The sequence below is a fragment of the Branchiostoma lanceolatum genome, chromosome 8 (assembly GCF_035083965.1).
Source record: "Branchiostoma lanceolatum isolate klBraLanc5 chromosome 8, klBraLanc5.hap2, whole genome shotgun sequence".
NCBI lineage: Eukaryota > Metazoa > Chordata > Leptocardii > Amphioxiformes > Branchiostomatidae > Branchiostoma > Branchiostoma lanceolatum.
The window spans coordinates 3,302,247-3,322,714 of NC_089729.1; the positions used below are offsets into that span (position 1 = coordinate 3,302,247).

Here is a 20,468-nt window from a genome sequence, read left to right on the forward strand (position 1 = left end):
GGTAGCCTAGATGCCAGACCCTCAATCTCGATAGATATCTTAGAGATTGTGGATCTCGCATCCAGGCTAAGCTATAGGTTGTTAAGTAGCCAAGAAATACTAGGACACAGGGACACAAAGAAGTTAATCATACTCCATGTTGTCTCATCATGAAATCTTCCAACTTAACAAGCGGTATTGCAACAAAATGCTCATGCCATGTCCATAGATTTTAAGGAACAAACATGACTACACTAACTTAGCATACTTAACAGAGTAAATGTGTAATCCTCTTACCCTAATCTGACCAAAAGATCTACCATTGGCTCAACTCACACATGTTTTGGGTAGCACCAGCCTAGCAGTCTCTGTTAGTACAAGGAGGTTAAAAATAAGAATTTCCTTTTTACCTCCTTGGTTAATAGAGCCTTCAATATTCATAGCATGATACATGCATTTTTACACTACTTCACTTGATCACATTGTGAATCAGCTGCTATCAGCATGTAAGAATCTACAAGATGTAGAAAATTATGCTTTTCAAAAGTCAAGTCCTGGGTACTTTTCACTGATATAGTATTCTGATGTTTTACTTTTACCTTCTGGAGATAAAAAGCAAGTCAAACAGCCTACCAAGCTGATAAGGTTGATCCCAGAAGGTTTGGCATGAAAATTCAGTTATTGCCACCACACAAGGAAATTACTTATATAGTAACAACCAACAGTAGACCAATATTGTCCTTGTCATCCCCTATAAACCAGGTAATACGTTGGTAAAGAGAAAAACATTTTCAGCAGTTCATCACATTTGACATACAATATATCAAATTTTAACATGAAGTAGTCAGCAAGTGCTACCAAAGAGATTCTACACTTGGTGTTACTGAATCAAGAGTAACATTTCTTATTTGAATGTCAAATGGATATGGTGGCTTGATGTGGCATGACTCGGGTTTCTTCAGATTACATGACAGACTGTGACTGGAGAGCACACCAACAGCCACATACTACATGTACTGTAGGATCCTTCGGGGATGGGTAAAAAATAATTTAGGGATATAATCTCTAGAAGAAGAAAAATACAGACATACATACATAATGAGAAGCAGCTGAAAATCCATTTTGACTAATTCATGACCTATGACTGATCCGAAAGGTTTTGCAAATTTTCCATATATGGCCCTGAGTCTCCAAGCAGATCAACCCGTAGCAAGGCAATATCCATGGGCCAGGCCCTGCCTAGCCTCCGTTGCAGGCTCTGAATCGGCTTTTTGGGAGGCTAAATAATACACTTTTTGCAGCTAACCCGTAACCATCAGCCAACCCTGTAACTATCAGCCGGCTGATAGTTACAGGGTTGGCTGATGGTTACGGGTTGGCTGCAAAAAGTGTATTATTTAGCCTCCCAAAAAGCCGATTCAGAGCCTGCAACGGAGGCTACTGCTGGATATTGTTTTGGCTCATGGACACTGTCTTGCCACCAGTAAATCTGCTTGGGGATAATGGCCCAGCACAGCAAAGAGGAACGTGAAATGACCACGGGTTTCTGACCCATCCTTAAATCAATCTTCCCATTACATGATTGCACTTCTCTTAGAACTGAGTATGTATGGTTAGCCTGGGTGCCATCCTATTTCTACCGGGGCTCCTACACTCGCTACCTTAGATGTATGGTTGCATCTTTCAAGCCTACAAACCTTTGCTTAATTGCTAACAGGGACCTAGGTCAGGTGATGATCAAAGGAGATGGCAAGCAAATTTATGTAATCACCTGTAATGCCATAATGGAGACTGACTTATTTTCAGTTCCATCTTGGTACATGAGCTCAAACATGGCTTTGTTTAACAGGGCAAATTTACAGGTTTTGCTAATGCAACAATATTCATCATCCACATTTACAGCATTGTAATATTGCAATATCTAATAGTACAACAGAATACTTTTCATGTGTATATTACTGGATGATATTCATCAGGAAATATTCAGCCCAGTCAGCCAGCTGTTACATGTTCCTAATGTTCTTACAAATTCCAATATTCAAAGTCAATGGCATCTACCCAAGATTAATTATATTCATGAAATTTGCGGCAATCCTCAAACATGATCATTCTGTCTTAGCAGACCATTAATTTATTTGAGTTTGGCTTCAATGCACAAGATGCATTTCAGAAGGCATCAATTTAGAAAAGCTACATAATATAGTCTGAGCAACGCCTAAATTTGATGCGATCATCATTCTGGAAGATGCCACTTGTCCATTTTGTACAGATATCTAAACTTACAGGTTGTACCATGAAGCAATAGTATGTGTATCAAGATACAATTTTTATTGTATTGAAAATTTCATTCAAATCGGCACATTTAACTACCAGCATTCAGAAGGCCACATCTATCTATTTCTGTTGGTCTCGGCTAGGCTTAGTAACACAAACTGAGTCGATAGCCAGTCAAAAAAAGCCAATCTCTGTTCCTTGTTACATACACAAAAATACATGACAAAACTCAATAGGCTTTCTCGCTGTGCTCCTGAACTTGGTCAAACCATGATATCAGCAGACTGTGAGGACAGAAAATGTACGAGTAACACAAACTGAGTTACATGTAATAGCCAGTCAAAAAAGCCAATCTCTGTTCCTTGTTGCATACACATAGATACATGACAAAACTCAATAGGCTTTCTCGCTGTGCTCCTGAACTTGGTCAAACCATGACATCAATGAATGAATGAATGAATAAAGACCTTTATTGTATATTCGTGCCCCAAGGTCCTTTAACATAAACCTAACTAACATGTAAGTGACATAAACAGTGAAATATACACTAGAGTCAACTTCTTCTCGCTTCTTTGTACATGTGTAGATGTATGAACAGATCATGTTTCATCAATATCATTTCCAGCAGACTGTGAGGACAGAGAATGTGCTAGTAAAGATGGCTGCCTCCCCCATTAGTTGGTCTTGTACCATAGGAAGCTGACCAGGTTGGGCGGGACAGCCAGGTCGTTGATGTGCTGCAGTCTTTTCCTGCCCAGCGTCTTCCTCACGGCCCACCTGGCAAGGTACACCAGGGGTCGGGGGTTACCTGGAGGAGGTGAAAGGGAGAATGTTGCCTAATCAGTGGTCCAGACATATGTTTGGGGATAATGGCCCAGCACAGCAAAGAGGAATGTGAAATGACCATGGGTTTCTGACCCATATGATCCTTAAATCAATCTTCCATTACATGATTGCACTTCTTTGAACTGAGTATGTATGGTTAGCCTGGGAATGTTGCCTAATTAGTGGTCAAGGCATATGTTTGTGTGTTTGTTTGTTTGTTTGTTAGTATTGCATACCGGGTAAACCGCCTCATGACGTAAAATACCAGTTTTGTACTGAAGAGTACACGCTGTATATTCAGATGGTTTTATTTGAACCACCCCCAAGGGGATGGACCCCTACTCTTTTTGATGGTGTGGTGGGTTCTTCAATATGCTCAAGGTTTGGCTATCTGAGGAACGTCCCGCAGAAGCTACACAATGCAGGTACTAATCTACACCTGAGTCAAGTGGGGAAATTGGTGTTATGTGCCTTTCCCAAGAGCACAACATCGGGACCTGTCAGGGATTCGAACTCAGTTCAGATTACAAAAATGGAAAACAGTGGGTGAGCTTTTAGGCCCAAGTTAAGGTCAGGTTGCCTCTTATAATCTTCCAATGCCCTTGGCGGCAGATTATCAAAGGTTACACAGTCTGCTAAAGCCCATTCAATTACGGTCTGTTGTCCACATGAAAAATGGAAGCCCTGCTCCTGAAGCAGCATTGATTGAGTGAATTGAAATTGAAGAATCCTCAGAGACTGGAAAACATGTCTAGAAAATGTCACGCATGAAGGGTGAGATGCATGCAGCATACATAACAGCTCTGACACACCTGCAGTCCATTTTGAATTTGAATATCATTCTTGGCAAGCAGCAATGTTGGGTTCATTTCTACTGCCACTGTGTAATGGATATCTGCGAGACTTCAAAAGAATGCTTTTTACTGAGATGATATTTCTCAGTAATTTTCATCTGGGATTTTTAGTATGTAACATCTATATTCCATTTTCATATTTCATCTTTTCTGCCTTTTATCAAATTCTCTCAATTTTGTCACATTTGCATTTCTGCAAAAGCATGCCTAGTGCCATATCAACTAGTATGAAATTATGATTATGCATGAGATATGATGGTACAAACCTTTACCCTCTGAAGGAGATTTGTCAGTGGAAAATTGCTGTGTCCTAGCTACTTCATGATAAACAATGAAAGCAGTATCTGATAAATGACAGCTCTATAGCAATCAGCGGAGCAGAAAATGATTTATGTATAACATTAATTACAGCTTACAACAGAAAGCACTAACAAGGGGATTGGGTTATCTGTAAATATATATTGCTGAAGATAACAAATCCTTACAAAATGCATCATACTGTCAATCTGCCATGTTTTGAAACAAAGATACAGGCTATACAGTATAAAATATAACCGTGGCTCACTACATACAAAAGTACTGACTATTATGATATCAACACCCTGGAGGTTGCATCTGAGGGTGTGAAAGGGATGATCAAAGTCGTTTCATATTATTGTCTTTTAAAAACAATTCTGCAAGGTTTTCACTTCATTGATGATGATCATTTCATCCTAGATTTCCATGCAATCTAAGGTGAATATGGCATAGTAATATTTCAGTGAAAAAAACTTGACTATGACCACTGTTCTAAAGGTTACAGACATTTTACAGGCAATGGCTTGATATTATGACCCTTGTAAATCCATTTGTGGATTATGAGTTATCCAGATTGGGCCATAAAGAGGTTTGGTCTAATTTGTGATTCCACCACTAGCATTATACCAGCTTCCTAAACAATTTGCATCAGCTTCGTATTAGACCACCAGCGGCAAATTCAGGTCTCCATTTGAAAGCCATAACCAACCACATTCAGCTTGCATAGGTACTCTGCTTACTCAAAGAATACCAGTGAATTACAATACCCCCAGGAGTTAAACCGCAGGGCACAAGGAGCCCAAACCTGCTGATTTTTGAAAACGGCTAGGCTTGTTAAGTCGAAATGTGACCCAGGGTTTTGGCCTATGCAAAAACGGAATATGAATCATGTTATGTTTCTTTCAGTGAATAATATAACATATAAGCTGGGCGGGCTGAGGGAACCTGCCTACCTGTGTCTGAGTGCTCAGGCCCGGTGCAAAGGGAACACATGTACACCAAATGTTCATTTTCTGGGCATAAAACACATTGTACTGCGTTATAGCTGTAGTTAATAACTATAGTGGAGCCTGTACAAGTGACTACCTCTACATAAGGACCACCTTCTAATTTTCCCATTGACATATCAACATGTGGGTGCTCAATACCCTTCAGCCTAACGACAGTGTACTTACTTTCTGCATATTTCAGATACCGATAGCAGCCGGTATTTTTCCCGGCGGAGTTAGCCCAGTCAGACGCTCTCCGCCCGTTCTCATCAGTGAGGTACACATCTGCCCCGTGGGTGACCAACAGCTTGATCAAGTGTTCACATCCCGACTTGGTAGCCAGGTGCAACGGCGTCACACCGACAAGAAAGTAGTTTGATGTTACGTTGACTGAGGCCCCGTGCGCCAACAACGTGTTCATGCACGCCCCGTTCTTATTGATACTGCAGAGGTGCAGCGCAGTCTGCTGGTACTGGTTAACAGGTTCGTCCAAGTCACACCCCGACAGGGCAATCAGATGGATGCACTCCAGATAGTCCCTGTGTCCGTGCATGGCCGCCTCGATCAGAGAGTGGTGGGGAATTCCGGAAAATTCTGTTAGTGCTCCAGCCTGTAGGAGGAGCTTGACAACAGGGGCGTGGCCCTCCCTGGTTGCCACGTACAGCGGTGTCTCGGGGTATTTACACTCCAGGTTAGCACCTGCATCTATGAGAAGTCTGAAATAAAAATTGGAACAAATTAGTTTAGTTTATAGTACGGTAAACAGGCTAAACATGTGCCATATTTACCTTCTCCCAGAAGGTTTTGTTTTCGTCAGCGTTCATGTGTGTGTATGTGTGTCTGTCTTTGTGTGTACACGACAACTTGACAATGCCTTTGTAGCATTGTCTAGTGGCATGTATCTGATAGATATATCCCACATAGAATTACACTGAATTCTCCTTTCCTATTCAAGACTATTGATGTCATTTAAAACCAATGGTAAATCCGGATTTGACCGTGGGTATCATTGATTATCTGGCAGCCATACTGTGCTTTTCCCCATCCATAAAGAGGAAAACAGTCAGACTTTTCCATATTCAGAACCCTGTACCAATTATGACATCCACTCTATCATTCCTGCTGGCATGTTCCCATTTCATGCTTTAACTGACAGTGCATTTGTCACTGGAGGCGAACAATAATTGGGAATAGAATTGGCCAAAAATATCTGTGTAACAGGTTTCATGCTTTTTGTCAGAAACTTTCAACAGTCCCAAGTCACAAGAGGGATCTGTATGCCATAAACAACATGCACAAGAACCAACAGTAGCTTTAGTTTTTCAAACAGCACAGTTATATGCACTCTGCTCCGTCCAGTTTAAAGCATCAACTTTGTCGGATGTAGTTTTCAGCACCAAGGCTAGCACCGTATATACAAACAGCTCAATATATAAGAGTTGACTAAAATGGTTGAATTTCAGTTCATCCTAACAAAGTGATATAAATTCATTGTATGCATCTAGTTTGTTAGGTTTACACGTAACAAGAATAGTATATCCTAATTCGTAAATGTAGCTATGATAATCTAGGCCTCCACTGTGCCGTGTAGTCAAATGTCAGATTTGCATATGTACTGAAAGCACATGTAAAAATAGAGCCAGTCTAGCTCTAGATGTTCCTGACATTTCAGCAACAGGCCTCAAACTTAAAAGTTAAGCCTGCAAGACAGCACATGGCTAATACTGTAAATGCAGAAATGTTCGCGGTGCTTTTATGTCCAATATTGTAGTATGTGACTATAGCACTGCTGCGAACTTAAAACCACCGCGAACACTCCATTTTCCCCTGTGCGCGAAACAAAAACCATGCGAACATAAATGCATTTGCAGTATGTCTTGCAAACTAGTGCAACCATCTTGGGTTTGCGGAAAAAGCTGGGCTGTCTACCTGGCCTGTCTGGCTGGCCTGTCTACCTGGGCTGTCTACCACGTCAGGCCACTTAGAAACCCCCATTCATATCCCCACAAATTGTTACGTACCAGTATAGCCGCACCCTCTAGCGCCCCCTAGCGGAATGTTTTAAAACCACACCCATTGGGTTGCGGTAAAGCATTCGTCATTCGAAATCGCGATTTTCGTCCCCTCTTCTTGATTCCTACAAAGTTTATACTAAATGCAACATCGTCTGAAACCAAACATGGCGTTCCCTTCTCATGATTCTATCGCCTTTTTAGTATGTTATCCAAAGGAACTCTCAAAAGTCACTGATGTCGCTCGGAGCTTTCGATCGCCATCTTACATCTTGTGACCATGTTCTTCAAGCTTGCTTCACTCATGGAACGATGTGCTTCACTCCATGCTTCACTGGCATGGAGGGCGCTGTTTCAATAGACATTGGGGAGGGTAGTATGGCTATAGCTAGTAACGTTACCTACAGCCTCCCAGCTCCAACCGGGGTCTCCCAGTCTACCATTGACTTCCCGTGTAGGCTAACTTGTGTAACTGTCATTTCGTAAGTTGTGGGACAGGGTGAAATTGGGAACACGGCGATACTGACAGTTTTGATAAACAAAGGAACCACGTGCCTTACGGTCGGGCCGGCCGGCTGTAGGCGGGATGGACCGGAGTATGTTACCACGTGGCTGTCGGCGGAAGTAAAAACAAGGAGGTAACCTCCTTGGTAAAAATGACTGACACTTTCGCTTTTTAACGATCGTCTGCTTTGAAACAATATAATACAGCAGTTTCATTGTTTGTAATCAAGCCAGGCACCAGGACAATGTTACACAGAACCCCACCCCGATGTAACAAAGGAAAGGACGCAACACGGGCTCCGGATCACAATCTCACACGCACCCGAACCACTAGGCTAAAAGACTAAAAGGTCATGACCCATAGGCTGAGCAGTTGGTGTGATGCTATCACTGTTACATGATAGTCCCTGTAATACACCGCCATGCATTACACCGGCTGGACAACTGGTTCTCCTGCTCCACACTCTATCTTTATCTTATTTATTTTATTCATTTGTTTGGCTTTTGGAAGATAAACATGTTTTGCAACGATTATCATGCATCTATTGTATATCTATTTATCGATAAATGGATATTTGATACAATTTTAAACTATTATACGTTCTGTTTCTAATCTCTTTCGGCCAGTTTTTGGTATAACGATGTCTGAAGTATTCCTCATCAAGTTTTGATCAATGTCATACCCTAAATGGCACACCCTGACGTATAATGCTGATTTACGTACATAACAACACTGGTATACCGGCAAAGGTTAAAAAAATAATTGCTTACAGACACCTGGGACGATCGCTAGCCCCGCTGTGTTTCAAAACATTCTGCCAGCGCGTGCAAGCCGGGCCGGCCGTATCATGTTTCGCCTGCAAGCCAACCAGGCACAGAACGATTTCCTCTGCCCAGGCTGGCAGACGTGATTTTTTTTTCTAACAGAGAGCGGGGAGGGAAGAAAATGCTACATCAGATACAAGTGCAAATGTTTTATTTTTCAAAATGAACTCTAAATGATATACGTTACGTGGTGTCAGTGCTAAAAGAACCAGTACACGTTACACACATGGTACACGTACATTATAACTGGGGTGAGATTAATCTGAGCTTGAGATTGATTAACCTTCCGACTTCAACTTGAGTTCAAGTCCATTTATGTCCCTGCCGCGTGGGTTAGGATAGAAACTCATGATCATGTCTAGCACACTTGGGCATTACGTCGCGATGGGCGATATGGAATTCGTCGTCCAGTATCCGGTGGGTTTTCGCAGCAGATACCGCTCATCCTTCCACCCCCCTCGCACGTTGATCTGGCCCCAGACATTTTCATACTTCGCCTCCCGAACACCAGAATTCTTCGGGTGGTGTCAGGTGGGGTGGTGTGGCCTCTGATGCAGTGGGGCGTTCCTCGTCCCCGCTCTTCTCCCATGGACGTCCACGTTTTTGAGAGTTCATTTGGATAACGTACAAAAATGACGATAGAACCATGAGAAGGGAACACCTGGTTTGGTTTCAGACGATGTTACAATTAATCTTAAGTTTGTAGGAATCAAGAAGAGGGGACAAAAATCGCGGTTTCGAATGACGATCGGTACCGTGCCCACTGTAATGGGTGTGATTTTTCTAAAATCCGCTAGGGGGCGCCACTGCACTGGAGCCTCACAATTTGTGGGGATATGAATGGGGGTTTCTGAGTAGCCTGACGTGGTAGACAGCCCAGGTAGACAGGCCAGCCAGACAGGCCAGGTAGACAGCCCAGCCTTTTCCGCAAACCCCAACCATCTTACTCAACATGTCCACCTGTCAGGAGAAGATGTAGACGTGATAACATTCCAGCATCTACCTAACAAACAGAAGCCCACACAGACCTGACACATTCTGTATGTCCACCGGAGGATGCAATCCACAGTGGGGTCCACGATGAGCTCACGTCTCGAAGGCCATCTGCCAGAGCCCCCTGCCTCAGCAGCAGAGAAACACATTCATGGTGGCCATCTTTAGCAGCCATGAACAGCGGGGTACACGCACTGTTATCTGTTATATCTGCAACATAAGAGACATCAGAGTGTACAGATGTTAATACGTTTATGAACTTTGTCTTGAATCAATCTTCTTTTAAAGACTACTTCAAGACATCCTAAATTGTCTTAACCTCATTAACATATCTTTCAGAGTTTTGGCATAAAACCTGGTGTTCTCAGTCCTATCGTTAGTCACCGACGAAAGACAGTGGATGCTGTCTGAAACGTCTGACTGTTTCAAAATTTATCCAGTTGCTTGAGTAATTATTTTTGGTGTATAGATGTTAGCTCATCAGGAAAATGTCTTAGGTGACTGCAACGCTTTGTTTCATTGAGAGAGGAAAGATGATACCTTATCAGACAGTACAATCAAGTTTACTACTTCAAGTCTAATGTTACACCAGTCTGAATGATCTCAGGGGTTATAATGTCAACCATAATGGTTTCCAGACTAGATACAGTCTAAAACAACTGTTTCATCTCGACAAGGAAGTAACACCCCCACATGAATCACATGATGGGAATCTTGTGATAACTGTAACAGTGCATCATCATTCTCCGGACGCGTCGTTTGGAAAGATGTTTCTGACGGTAAATTTTGAGCAGACTGAAAGGCACTGAAGCGCTATCATCTTATCTGTATGCAATGCAGAGTGATGGACCATGAAACATCTGACACATTCTAAGGAACAATACTTCAAAGAAGGCTCCAGAGATTAGACTCTTAAGAGAAACGCATCAATACAGTCCCAAGAGATTTCTCTTTAACGTTTAAGTTAAAGAACAGTATATCAAAGCAGGCACAAGAGATTACTCTTTAATGTTTAAGTTTAAGAACAGTACATCAAAGCAGGCACCAGATCTTACTCTTAAGATACTCTAGATAATGGAGTGAAGGAATGGGACCAAAATATGCAAAACTGACTGCTTTCAGGCTACTTAAACTGGGGAAGAGATTTTATCTGCATCTACGGTATTCCCCATTGTCAAGATCAAGAAATATATCTAGCTCTTACTGCTGAATTTGTATAAAATTCAAATCACACATTGTATAAAGTCATGTACTATCAAGTGTAGTACTGGAATCATTATATAATGATATGTCAATTGTACAGTTCTAAAGGGTTTTTATATTGTGTTAACATCTAGTCAACATCAGTTAGAGATACCTGTTGACTTGAATATTTGTCTAAAGGGAATGTATCCTAGTCTCCAACCAGACCCAATAGATTGCAAAGACCGCAATCTAAGGTTGCGAAACGTACTTCCTCTGCCAGTTTGATATGGTCTTTATGCAACCTATAGATCTGAAACGTACTTCCTCTGCCAGTTTGATACGGTCTTTATGCAACCTATAGATCTGCTTGGAGATTAAATGTATCCTATGCTACAGGGACAAGACCATTTTTAGACATTCCTTTAAATGACACCTACCCCGGCTACCGAACGTTTCTCATTAGATATTCTCGCAGTGCAGTGGAATAACGAGCAGCAGTCTGGACAAGGTAGACATGCACATTGAGGGTTGTGGCTAAAGCAAACATTAGAAGGAATCAAGGCTCGAAATAGTGGGTGCATGTGCACCTGTGTGCACCCAAAATTGGAGCTGTGCACCTGATTTTTGACTGTGGGTGCACTAGTGCACCTAGATATTTTTGCAGGCTATAGGGTAATGGTACTATTATAATAGTACACTAGTAAACAGTATCAGAAAAAGCAATATAACCCTTTGTTGCACTTTCTTTGATGCACTACTTGTCTGAAAATTGGAAGCTATAGAATTACAGATTGAAGTTCTTAATTATTATTACAAGATCATTAAACTGTAATTATGTTTTGCTGACATTCAACTTTATTCTATGTGGTGCACCCAATTTTCTTTCTGTGCACCTAATTCTCTTGGTAGGGTGCACCAGTGCACCTATTTGCAAAACTGGATTTCGAACCATTAACAAGTCATGATTGTATTCTATATACCCAACAAACCATGTACAATGTGAACATTGTTAAGTTGATGATTTAACACAGTGCAGATGTCAACATGATCAAACACTCGACATTGAATCAAAGGACTTGGTTTACATTTTTGTGTTGCTATTTGTGAGGTTGACAGTCAGCGCTGGCAGTAAATCCAAGACTGTTTGGCTCCCTCTGACTTTGAAAACCACCAGGTCATGTTTAAGATATACTACAGCTGTTGCCAGCCTGTAACATTTAGGCTACGACAGTTGCATTAAAGACATCATATTGAAGAAGTTTTCAATATGATGATGTCTTTGGTTACATGTTATCATGTCATAGTATGTCTTAGTAATAATCGTTAAAATCTTAATTCAGAATATTCCAGTCCCCTGCTGTTCACCTCTTGTCTTGTTTGCCTACTTGATTTATTGCCAATTCATACATTTTTGTTGGTGTCAACAATCTCTGAAGCACAAATTTTGACAGTGATTTTCGTCATTGACGTTTGCATGCCGTCATTTCTCTCAGACATTGGATCCGAAGGCAGCAAGCCATGAAGCCACACATGTACATGTATAAGAGGGCCTGCATGGGGGGGTCCCGACAACGCTCTACGCTAAATTCGGAGGGCCGGCTACGTAATACGCTAAATTCAGAAAGCCTCCCTACGCTCTACGCTAAATTCAGAAAAGCCTCCCTACGCTCTACGCTAAATAATGGAGTGGTCGGCAACGCTCTACGTAAAATTAAAACGGCCGATTACGCTCTACGTAAAAGGGGCATGCAGGCCCTCGTATAAGGGATTGGTCGAGGGATCCCCTTTACTACACCAAGACAGCAATATCTAGCAGTCTTTATCATCACATTTTACAGCTTGAAAAGCCCTGGCCTCCACACTAAGGCCTGTGCACGTGCCAGGGATACTGAGGGACACTGATACTGTATCTCTTTTTATACCTTTTTACACCTTAACCACAGTGTCTACATAAACCATCAATTTGGCATTAAGTATTTTGATTGGGTAGGTCACCATTTGATTATTTTTTGTCCCTTTTCCCTGCTCTCTGTTTTGACCAAAGCATCCATCAAATAAGCTATAAAACTGTCTTATGGAAATGGAATAGGGATAAGGTAATCACTAATTAGTATGCTCACACCAAGAATATGCGAGTACTATAAATGTACATCATATTTGTTTTATAAATCATGCTATCTATTCCCTAAGGCAGATAGTCTTTTTACCGAATGACCACGAATGGTAAAATAGGTCAACAATGTAGAGTCATGCACGAATTGAAGTATTCTTCACTTGCTAGACTGATGATGTTTCGCCCTTATTTCATGCATCCCAAGATTCCCCTTCAAACTTGAAAATCCCTCGGTGGACCCATCCTGCCAGGAGCCATCAATTTGAGCATCCCAACTGCCACTGCCACTGGTAACATGAACCTTGCCAACCCCAGCCTTTTTACCAAAGCCTTAGGGAAGTGGTGTTCAGAATGCAATCATCTACAAAGTGTCTGCTGCATAGAAAATGTAAGACCTACTGGATTTTTAGTACAAGGCCCTGCGGAACTGTAATTTTGGGTTGTTCTCTTGGAAAACTGGGAGGACATTGTCCGATACATTGTAATTAGGAATTGAATGTGGCAGCAACTACAAGTATACTGTATAAGTAAAAGGCATCAAGGTACATGTAGACATTTCTTCTTTCCCAGCCTTTAATAGTTAAAACAATGACATAGCAGAATAAAGAAGGGAGGTTTAAATGATTTCATGACCTGTATTTAGTAGGTGGGTAGGGGTCGGAAAAACGAAGGTCAGGATTGATAATGGGCCCCCTATTGGCTTTCTAGGGCACTGCAGCAGAACTTGTGTTTTGGATGTGCTGTGGTTTTGATTTTTCAGTGGTGGATAGCTCTTCGGGCAGAGAGTAAGTGGTGTAGGTTTGGGCCCCCTAGTGGCTTTTTTGGAACTGCAGCGGCTGATTTTGTTTCAGACTTTGAAAGAGATAACTCAAGAAGGGGATGACAGATCACCATTATTTTTTGTAGATACATTAGCTCGAGTAATGATTTACTTAATTAGATACAAACTATGCAAATGTGGGGCTAATTTGCAAAATTAATGAGCAGAGATGTAATTCAACTGTATTTCATGATAGTCCTCTCAAACATGTGATAACTAAGAATGAGAGGAATATCAAGAGATATTAGTTATACAAATGAAATCTTAATTTGCATGATAAATGAAAAAATACTATAATTCTGTAGTGTTAAATGAAGAATTTCATTCTTGTGACATTAGGAACATAATTAAAGTAGAACATTTTACTTATGAAATATAGATACATATTAGATATAAACCATGCAAATCAGTAGCCTCCGTTGCAGGCTCAGAACCAGCCTTTTGGGGGGCTTAATGATATACTTTTTGCAGCCAGCCTGTAACCATCAACCACCCCCGTAAGCATTTTGCCGGCTACAGGCTAGCAAATCAGGGTCTTTAAGTTACATGATGGGGAAATGCTACAATAGTCTTCTTTGCTAAGATAAGACTTTCATAATTTGAACGACCTGTTTTTTCTGTGTGTTTGCAGCCACTAACAACTCGAGATCCTCTGGATGGATTTGATTGAATTTTGGCATGTCAGTGGTTTTTGAGGTCCTTATGATGAATGCAGATGTTAGACACCATCCTCTTGAAGGAAGGGTGGTACAGCTCATCATGATCACAGCTGTCGTTTGCCTAATGTTTGCTTTCTGTATCTGGTGGAAACGTTGCACCAAACAGGACCTGGTCCTAAATGAAAAGATGATCATATATTGTATAATTGAAGGTTATCACCCTGTTACCACACTTGCACACTGTATTCTTATTGCTAAGTACCGTGTATATTTATGTTTTGTTCAAAATGTCAAACCAAATTTTGCCCTCTTTAGAAACAGACTCAAGAACATCATAGAAATAGATAAGCATTTACAATATTTAAAACCATCATTGTAATTTCAATCCACACTACAATTAGTAGGATTTCCCATGTATTTTTATGTATTACTATGCATGTTAATAAAGTTTGAAAAAAAAATTATTAGAAAAATTTTTTTTTAAATGTTTGCTTTCGCTAGCAGGGGCCCAATTAGCTACTCTCCAAGTAGAGGTTAGGCTCAGACTTGCTACACTGCCTTGGTTACTTTTTTTTTTTTTTTTTTTTTCAAAGCTTTATTCAAAATACTCAAAATACAATACATACAAAAAATACAGATTTAACAGTTCACAGTTCACAAATTGGACAGTACATGCTTGCATGTTCTATTGTTTCTGTTGTTTACCAGATTGAAAAGTAAATTGACTTCTGATTTAAAAATGCTGAATATGTCTATTGGTATGTACTTGTCACTGTTTCTGTTATTGCACCAGTTTCTAAATATGACTTTCTTTGCAATGCATATAAGTAAATTGATTGTTACATATATTTCAGATGTGTTATAGGGGTGGTTTGTTTTATATCCCAGTACAATTTCTATCAGGCTTACTTCTATAGTACACTTAAAACATTTATATATCACATTACAAAAGTTTTTCCAGAATGTTGTGAGACATTTACACGTTAAGAAAAGATGCTTGTAATCCTCAACACAGTTACATATATTACATTTGCTCGACATATTTTTCCAAACACACAAAAGTTTTCCACAAGGTAGTATTTCGTGTAGTATTTTATAATTAGTTTGTGACATATGTGTTCCCAATGTGGGATTTATCTGGTTCTGCCATATGTTTTTCCAGTTGAACTTACACTCAAAAAACATTTCCCATTTCTTTTCCACATATGGTGACATAAATTTTTGTTGAACAACATTTTGATATAAATCAGAGGTTTTAATAGTGTCTACAGTTTTCACCTTTTTCGCAGAAAGCACATACAAAGTGGGCAATGCTTCACTTTTCTTACTGGATACATTACAAGTCCCACATTTCCACTGTCTAGGTATAGCTTGTTTTAAAGTCAGGAGCTCACAAGCCCAGTTTCGCTTTATTTTCAACTTCTGAAAACAGGTCTTATCTGCTAGAAGTTTACCATTATGCAGTATGTCTTTTATATATATAAAACCAGATTTAATCCAATGGGGGTAAAACAAGGGTTTACCTTGTGATAATACATGTCTATGCCCCCAGATAACCTGGTTTTGAATGTTCTCTGTTGTATGTGGCTTTGTACAAACAGCATTTGCATTTTGCCAAGCAGCAATGATCTGTTTGTAAAAGATAGGTAACTCACTCAAGTGCTTTTCTTCAATCCAATTCATTTCAAAAACTAGATTCACACTTCCCATTACTGCTGAGAGAAAGTGAGAAGGTATATGTCTCCAAGAGCCACTACCATTACATATTCGTTTGGCCCATGAGGCAAGTAGGGCATCCTTTACACTGTATATATCCAGCATTCGAAGCCCACCTTGGTCGTAATTTCCAACCAATGTTTTTCTTTTTATTTTATCTCCTTTTCCACTCCACACAAAGTTGAAAAAAGCAGTGTTTAATTCTTTCAATATAGACAAGGGTGCTGGCATTACATTCATGATATATATTGGTTACTGCCTAGTGTTATAATAAACAACCACCTGCAAAGTACCTGTAAATGGAAACAGGTTTTAAGGAAATTATTCATAATTTCTGGCAAAGATGGTATCAAACACCTTAGCCCACACTGAAAACACCATAAGGCCACACAAATTTTATTTGTTGCTTCTCGGATTTTTTCAGAAAAAATTGGAGCGACAGGGGAAAAAAATAATAAAATAAAATTTTTGGCAAATAGTCTGGGGTGAAGATATTGGGGTTTATATACCATGAAGAATAGGAGGATTATTCAAAATTCAATTTGTATGGCTCAGTTTATGCAATGCACCCCTTTCTTTGACCTAGTACTATAATTTCAGTTACAAAAAATTACCTTTTGCCATGTAATATATTGACAAATAGTTTTAATAAATGGAAAATTATAACTTATGATCAACACGACCACACTTTTTAGGTATGTGCAGGCCTTTATAATCAATTTTGGTGGCTATTGAGTTTTACAACTGAACAAATAGTAAAATTGGGAGTTGAAATTTGTGAATGGGAATAGCTAGTGACCCAATTTTTTGTTGTTGTCAAAATGGGAAAAACAGGACAGGCTATTCCAAGAAGCAACAAATTAAATTGGTGTGGCCTAATTACTTCAAGGAGGTTTGTGTCCTACGGCATCTTGTTATGACTGCTTTGGGTTTCATTTCAGCTCTGCTGGTTGGTCACTAATATGTATATGTATGTATAGACTATAGGATAAAGAGGGGAAAGCCTGTGAGACCTAAAAAGGTAACATGATACGATACTATTCTCTCTGTAGTGGCCCCACATCTAGCATGTCTCCACATCTGGGGCTTACTGAATTTGGAAATGTTTTATGCATGGCAGTTGGAAGCTTTATTCTGTTTCCAAAAGCCCCAGCTGCTGATGACCTGGTTTTATATGGATTGCCTGATGCTGCAGCAGTAATCTTCCTCTGCCAACCCACAGTCTTCTCATTGGGCTGCTGATGAAGAGGCTTTGGAGCCTTTCATTCTTCAGTGATGCAGGGCTCGAAATTCGTTTTTGGAAATAGGTGCACTGGTGCACCCAACCCAAACAATTAGGTGAACAGAAATAATTTTGGGTGCACCACATAAAATAAACTTTATTAAGTTGAACGTCAGCAAAACATAAATTTAACGCTACTGCCTCTCTTAAGAAATTTCAACCAAGCACTACATCAAATACAGGTTATTTTGCTTTTTCTGATACTTACATTTCAAGAATATTCTGTATTACTAGTGTACAAGAGAACTTTTACCCAAGAGAGTACAAAAATATGTAGGTGCACTGGGGCACCCACAGTAAAGAAATTAGGTGCACAAGTCCAACTTTGGGTGCACACAGGTGCACATGCACCCACTATTTCGAGCCCTTTGACGGCTTATGATCAAAAGAGAAAATGTGCAAAAACAGCATAAGATTTATTGATTTATTTCCCGTCAAACCTTAAAGAACACATCAGAGAATAACTTGCAGTGAACACAACAGAAAGGGAGCTGTACAATGCTGTGGACTCCTGGTTTTGATATTGTTTCAACATGACTCTAGGCAAAGACGTTTTGTTGAATTAGAAACTGACTTAGAAGAGATTATGATTGCATGGATTGACTGTGATCATTCTTGTTCCTACTCATATTAAATTGCAGACTGCCACATAAAAAGCAAGTGACTTTTTATCCTTGACTTAAGGGTAATTATCCAATGTGACATTTTATATTCATAGGTGTTGGCCTTGTAAAGGATGCATCGATCCTGTTGCCAACACCTCTCAGATTTCATTCTGTGAAGTTTAATAAAAATTACAATAATGCATACTTTTCTACATATGCATACATGCAATAGATAAAAATTGTTGCAATATTACTAGTATTTCATCTACACAGAAGATGAGAAACAAATCTGTCAGGTCCAGAGAATTCTAAAAGTTTGATTAGATAGTTAGATTATTATGCCATATTTACAAATACATGTAGCATAACTTGTATCATATTACCTATTGTGCAGCCCCACCCACCACTCTTGTGCTAATGAATCACATAAGAAAGCTGCAAGTGAGCTTCTCACTACCTTTGTAAATGACTGTTCTTCAAACAGTGATTAGCTCTAATCATGTGAATTTGGGAACAGATTACACATGTTACATAGTGACTGGGGTGCTGAAAAACAGTTTTCCCTATATCTTTATTGATTTCTATGTTCCTGTGATTAAGCTTTTGTATCTCCTTGTCATATCAGAAAAAGAAAAGCGTCAAAGGCCCCCTGATGTGAAGACAAGTGAAGCCTTCTGGAAATACAATACAAGCTGGGGGCACTCAGGAAGAACAAAATTAGTCTCTACCAGACTAACCGCGCCAGCTATAGGGAGAACATTAGCCGGGGGACTTTGGCCATGGAGGGTAACATTCGAAGTCGCAGTTAGCATATTTGACCCTCTCTCCATAGCCATAGACTCCCTTCATACAATTGACTCTATTTGGCCAATTTCTACTATTTTCCCTGCGACCCGCAGAGGCTGGTAGAGCCTAGAACAAAAAACTGTATTTTCTCTAATGTGCAGTAATCTACAAAATATGCATACTTTAACCTGGTGCCTTTAGGGATTGCCAATCAGTGCAACCCCTGCCTGGTATTACTTTTCATCATAGTGCCACCAGCACAAGCAGAAATTGAGAATGCTACACTTATTTGAGAAAATACAGCATGGGCATGATCAAAAACACATCACTGAATGAAGGAAAAAATTGTCTCCTGAAACGTTATCGAGATTAAACACCATCATACCAGGCTTCCTTCTCTTCCCTGATCAACATTCCAGAGTATTGGTGTTCAATCAGAAAATGTAGGTCGACTGTGGTATTAGGTTAAAGCTACTGAGTTTGTTTTTTTTACAAATTACTACCCTGGTGATAACTGCTGGACCCTGATGTTCAGGCCAATATCCTTGTTCAGTAGCCTGAGTGTCATCCTGTTTCAGCTTCAGGCTCTACCATCACCAAACATCGTACTGTTCTAAGGCTACTTGTTCAGACCAAGGAGGTTATTTTCTCCTTATTCAGACTGATGAATGATGATATTTAATTGCTACTTGAAGTACTTCCTCAGTATTTTTTTCATGAGCTACAATAGAAGTGGAAGATTGCAAAGTACACAAATAAGAGACGATGGGAGATTGCAAGTTAGATTGCAAAGAGAAAACTTTGACAGTGATTTCTACCTTTTATCACTTTATATTTTTCTACTCTCCAAGCAGAGGAGGGGTTCCGGCAGGTTTTTGACGTGTTTTTAGGCGTTTTTGTCGGGCTTTCTACTTTGTCATCTTTTTTTTTTGACAATGACAAAGTAGAAAGCCCGACAAAATCGCCTAAAAACACGTCAAAAACCTGCCGGAACCCCTCCTCTGCTTGGAGAGTACTATTTTTCCTGCACCTACCGATGGGGATCCTGTTCTCCTCCACGATCCTCTTCATGGTTCGCAGGTCCCCCCTCTCGGCGGCCTGGAACAGGTGCCTCAGCGTGAAGTCCTCGCTCTCATCGTCCGACTCGGACGCGCGCCTCTGCAGGTCCGTGAAGCTCTCCACCGCCGAGACCCCGGCTCCCATCTTTTTGAGCCGCGAACGGACTTGGCCCATGGCAGACGCTCCCCACCTACTCTCCCACACAGAAGTCGGAATGAGACGGGGATTTGCAATGCAAATCCGCCCGGGATGATTTCCCCCTGGCCGCTATGCGATACGAGCAGCTGACCCACTAAATTTGGACGGTGGTAATATTGATTGGGCCCGGCCAAAAGTCCCTCGGCTAGCGCGCATCGTGCACAGCCTGCACCAACGTTGCCGTTCCTCCGATCATGACTTGGGACCGGCTGAACGGTACATAAATATTGACAGCGCGTAGGCGTGCACGGCAGGTGGAGCGAGAGGCGAGATTTATTTATTTAATGTGATGACGTCACGCGACCCGGACGTAGAATTTTTGTCGTGACGTAGTGGACCGCAGCACTGACTTTTGCAGTGACACGTAAACAATATAGTTCCAATTCAAACCTCGGATGAAAATCATAGTCAATTTTCTACCCACCTTAGGATGCAGTCAAATCGACAAAAGACACTGTTTTGGTAGTTAGTGGCTTTTATTTCTAATATCTAG

At 40.5% G+C, this 20,468-nt stretch overlaps 1 protein-coding gene across 1 annotated transcript; it reads right to left on the reverse strand.

Moving 5' to 3' along the window:
• Positions 1-123: 123 nt before the first annotated feature.
• Positions 124-20,408, reverse strand: LOC136440373 (ankyrin repeat and SOCS box protein 13-like). Its single transcript, XM_066436392.1, has 4 exons — positions 19,753-20,408; positions 9,588-9,762; positions 5,405-5,934; positions 124-3,061 (listed from the first exon to the last, which is right to left on the reverse strand). The coding sequence occupies exons 1-4, from the start codon at positions 19,949-19,951 to the stop codon at positions 2,928-2,930; spliced, it is 1,038 nt and encodes a 345-aa protein (XP_066292489.1). The 5' UTR covers positions 19,952-20,408; the 3' UTR covers positions 124-2,927.
• Between the last annotated feature and the right edge of the window lie 60 nt (positions 20,409-20,468).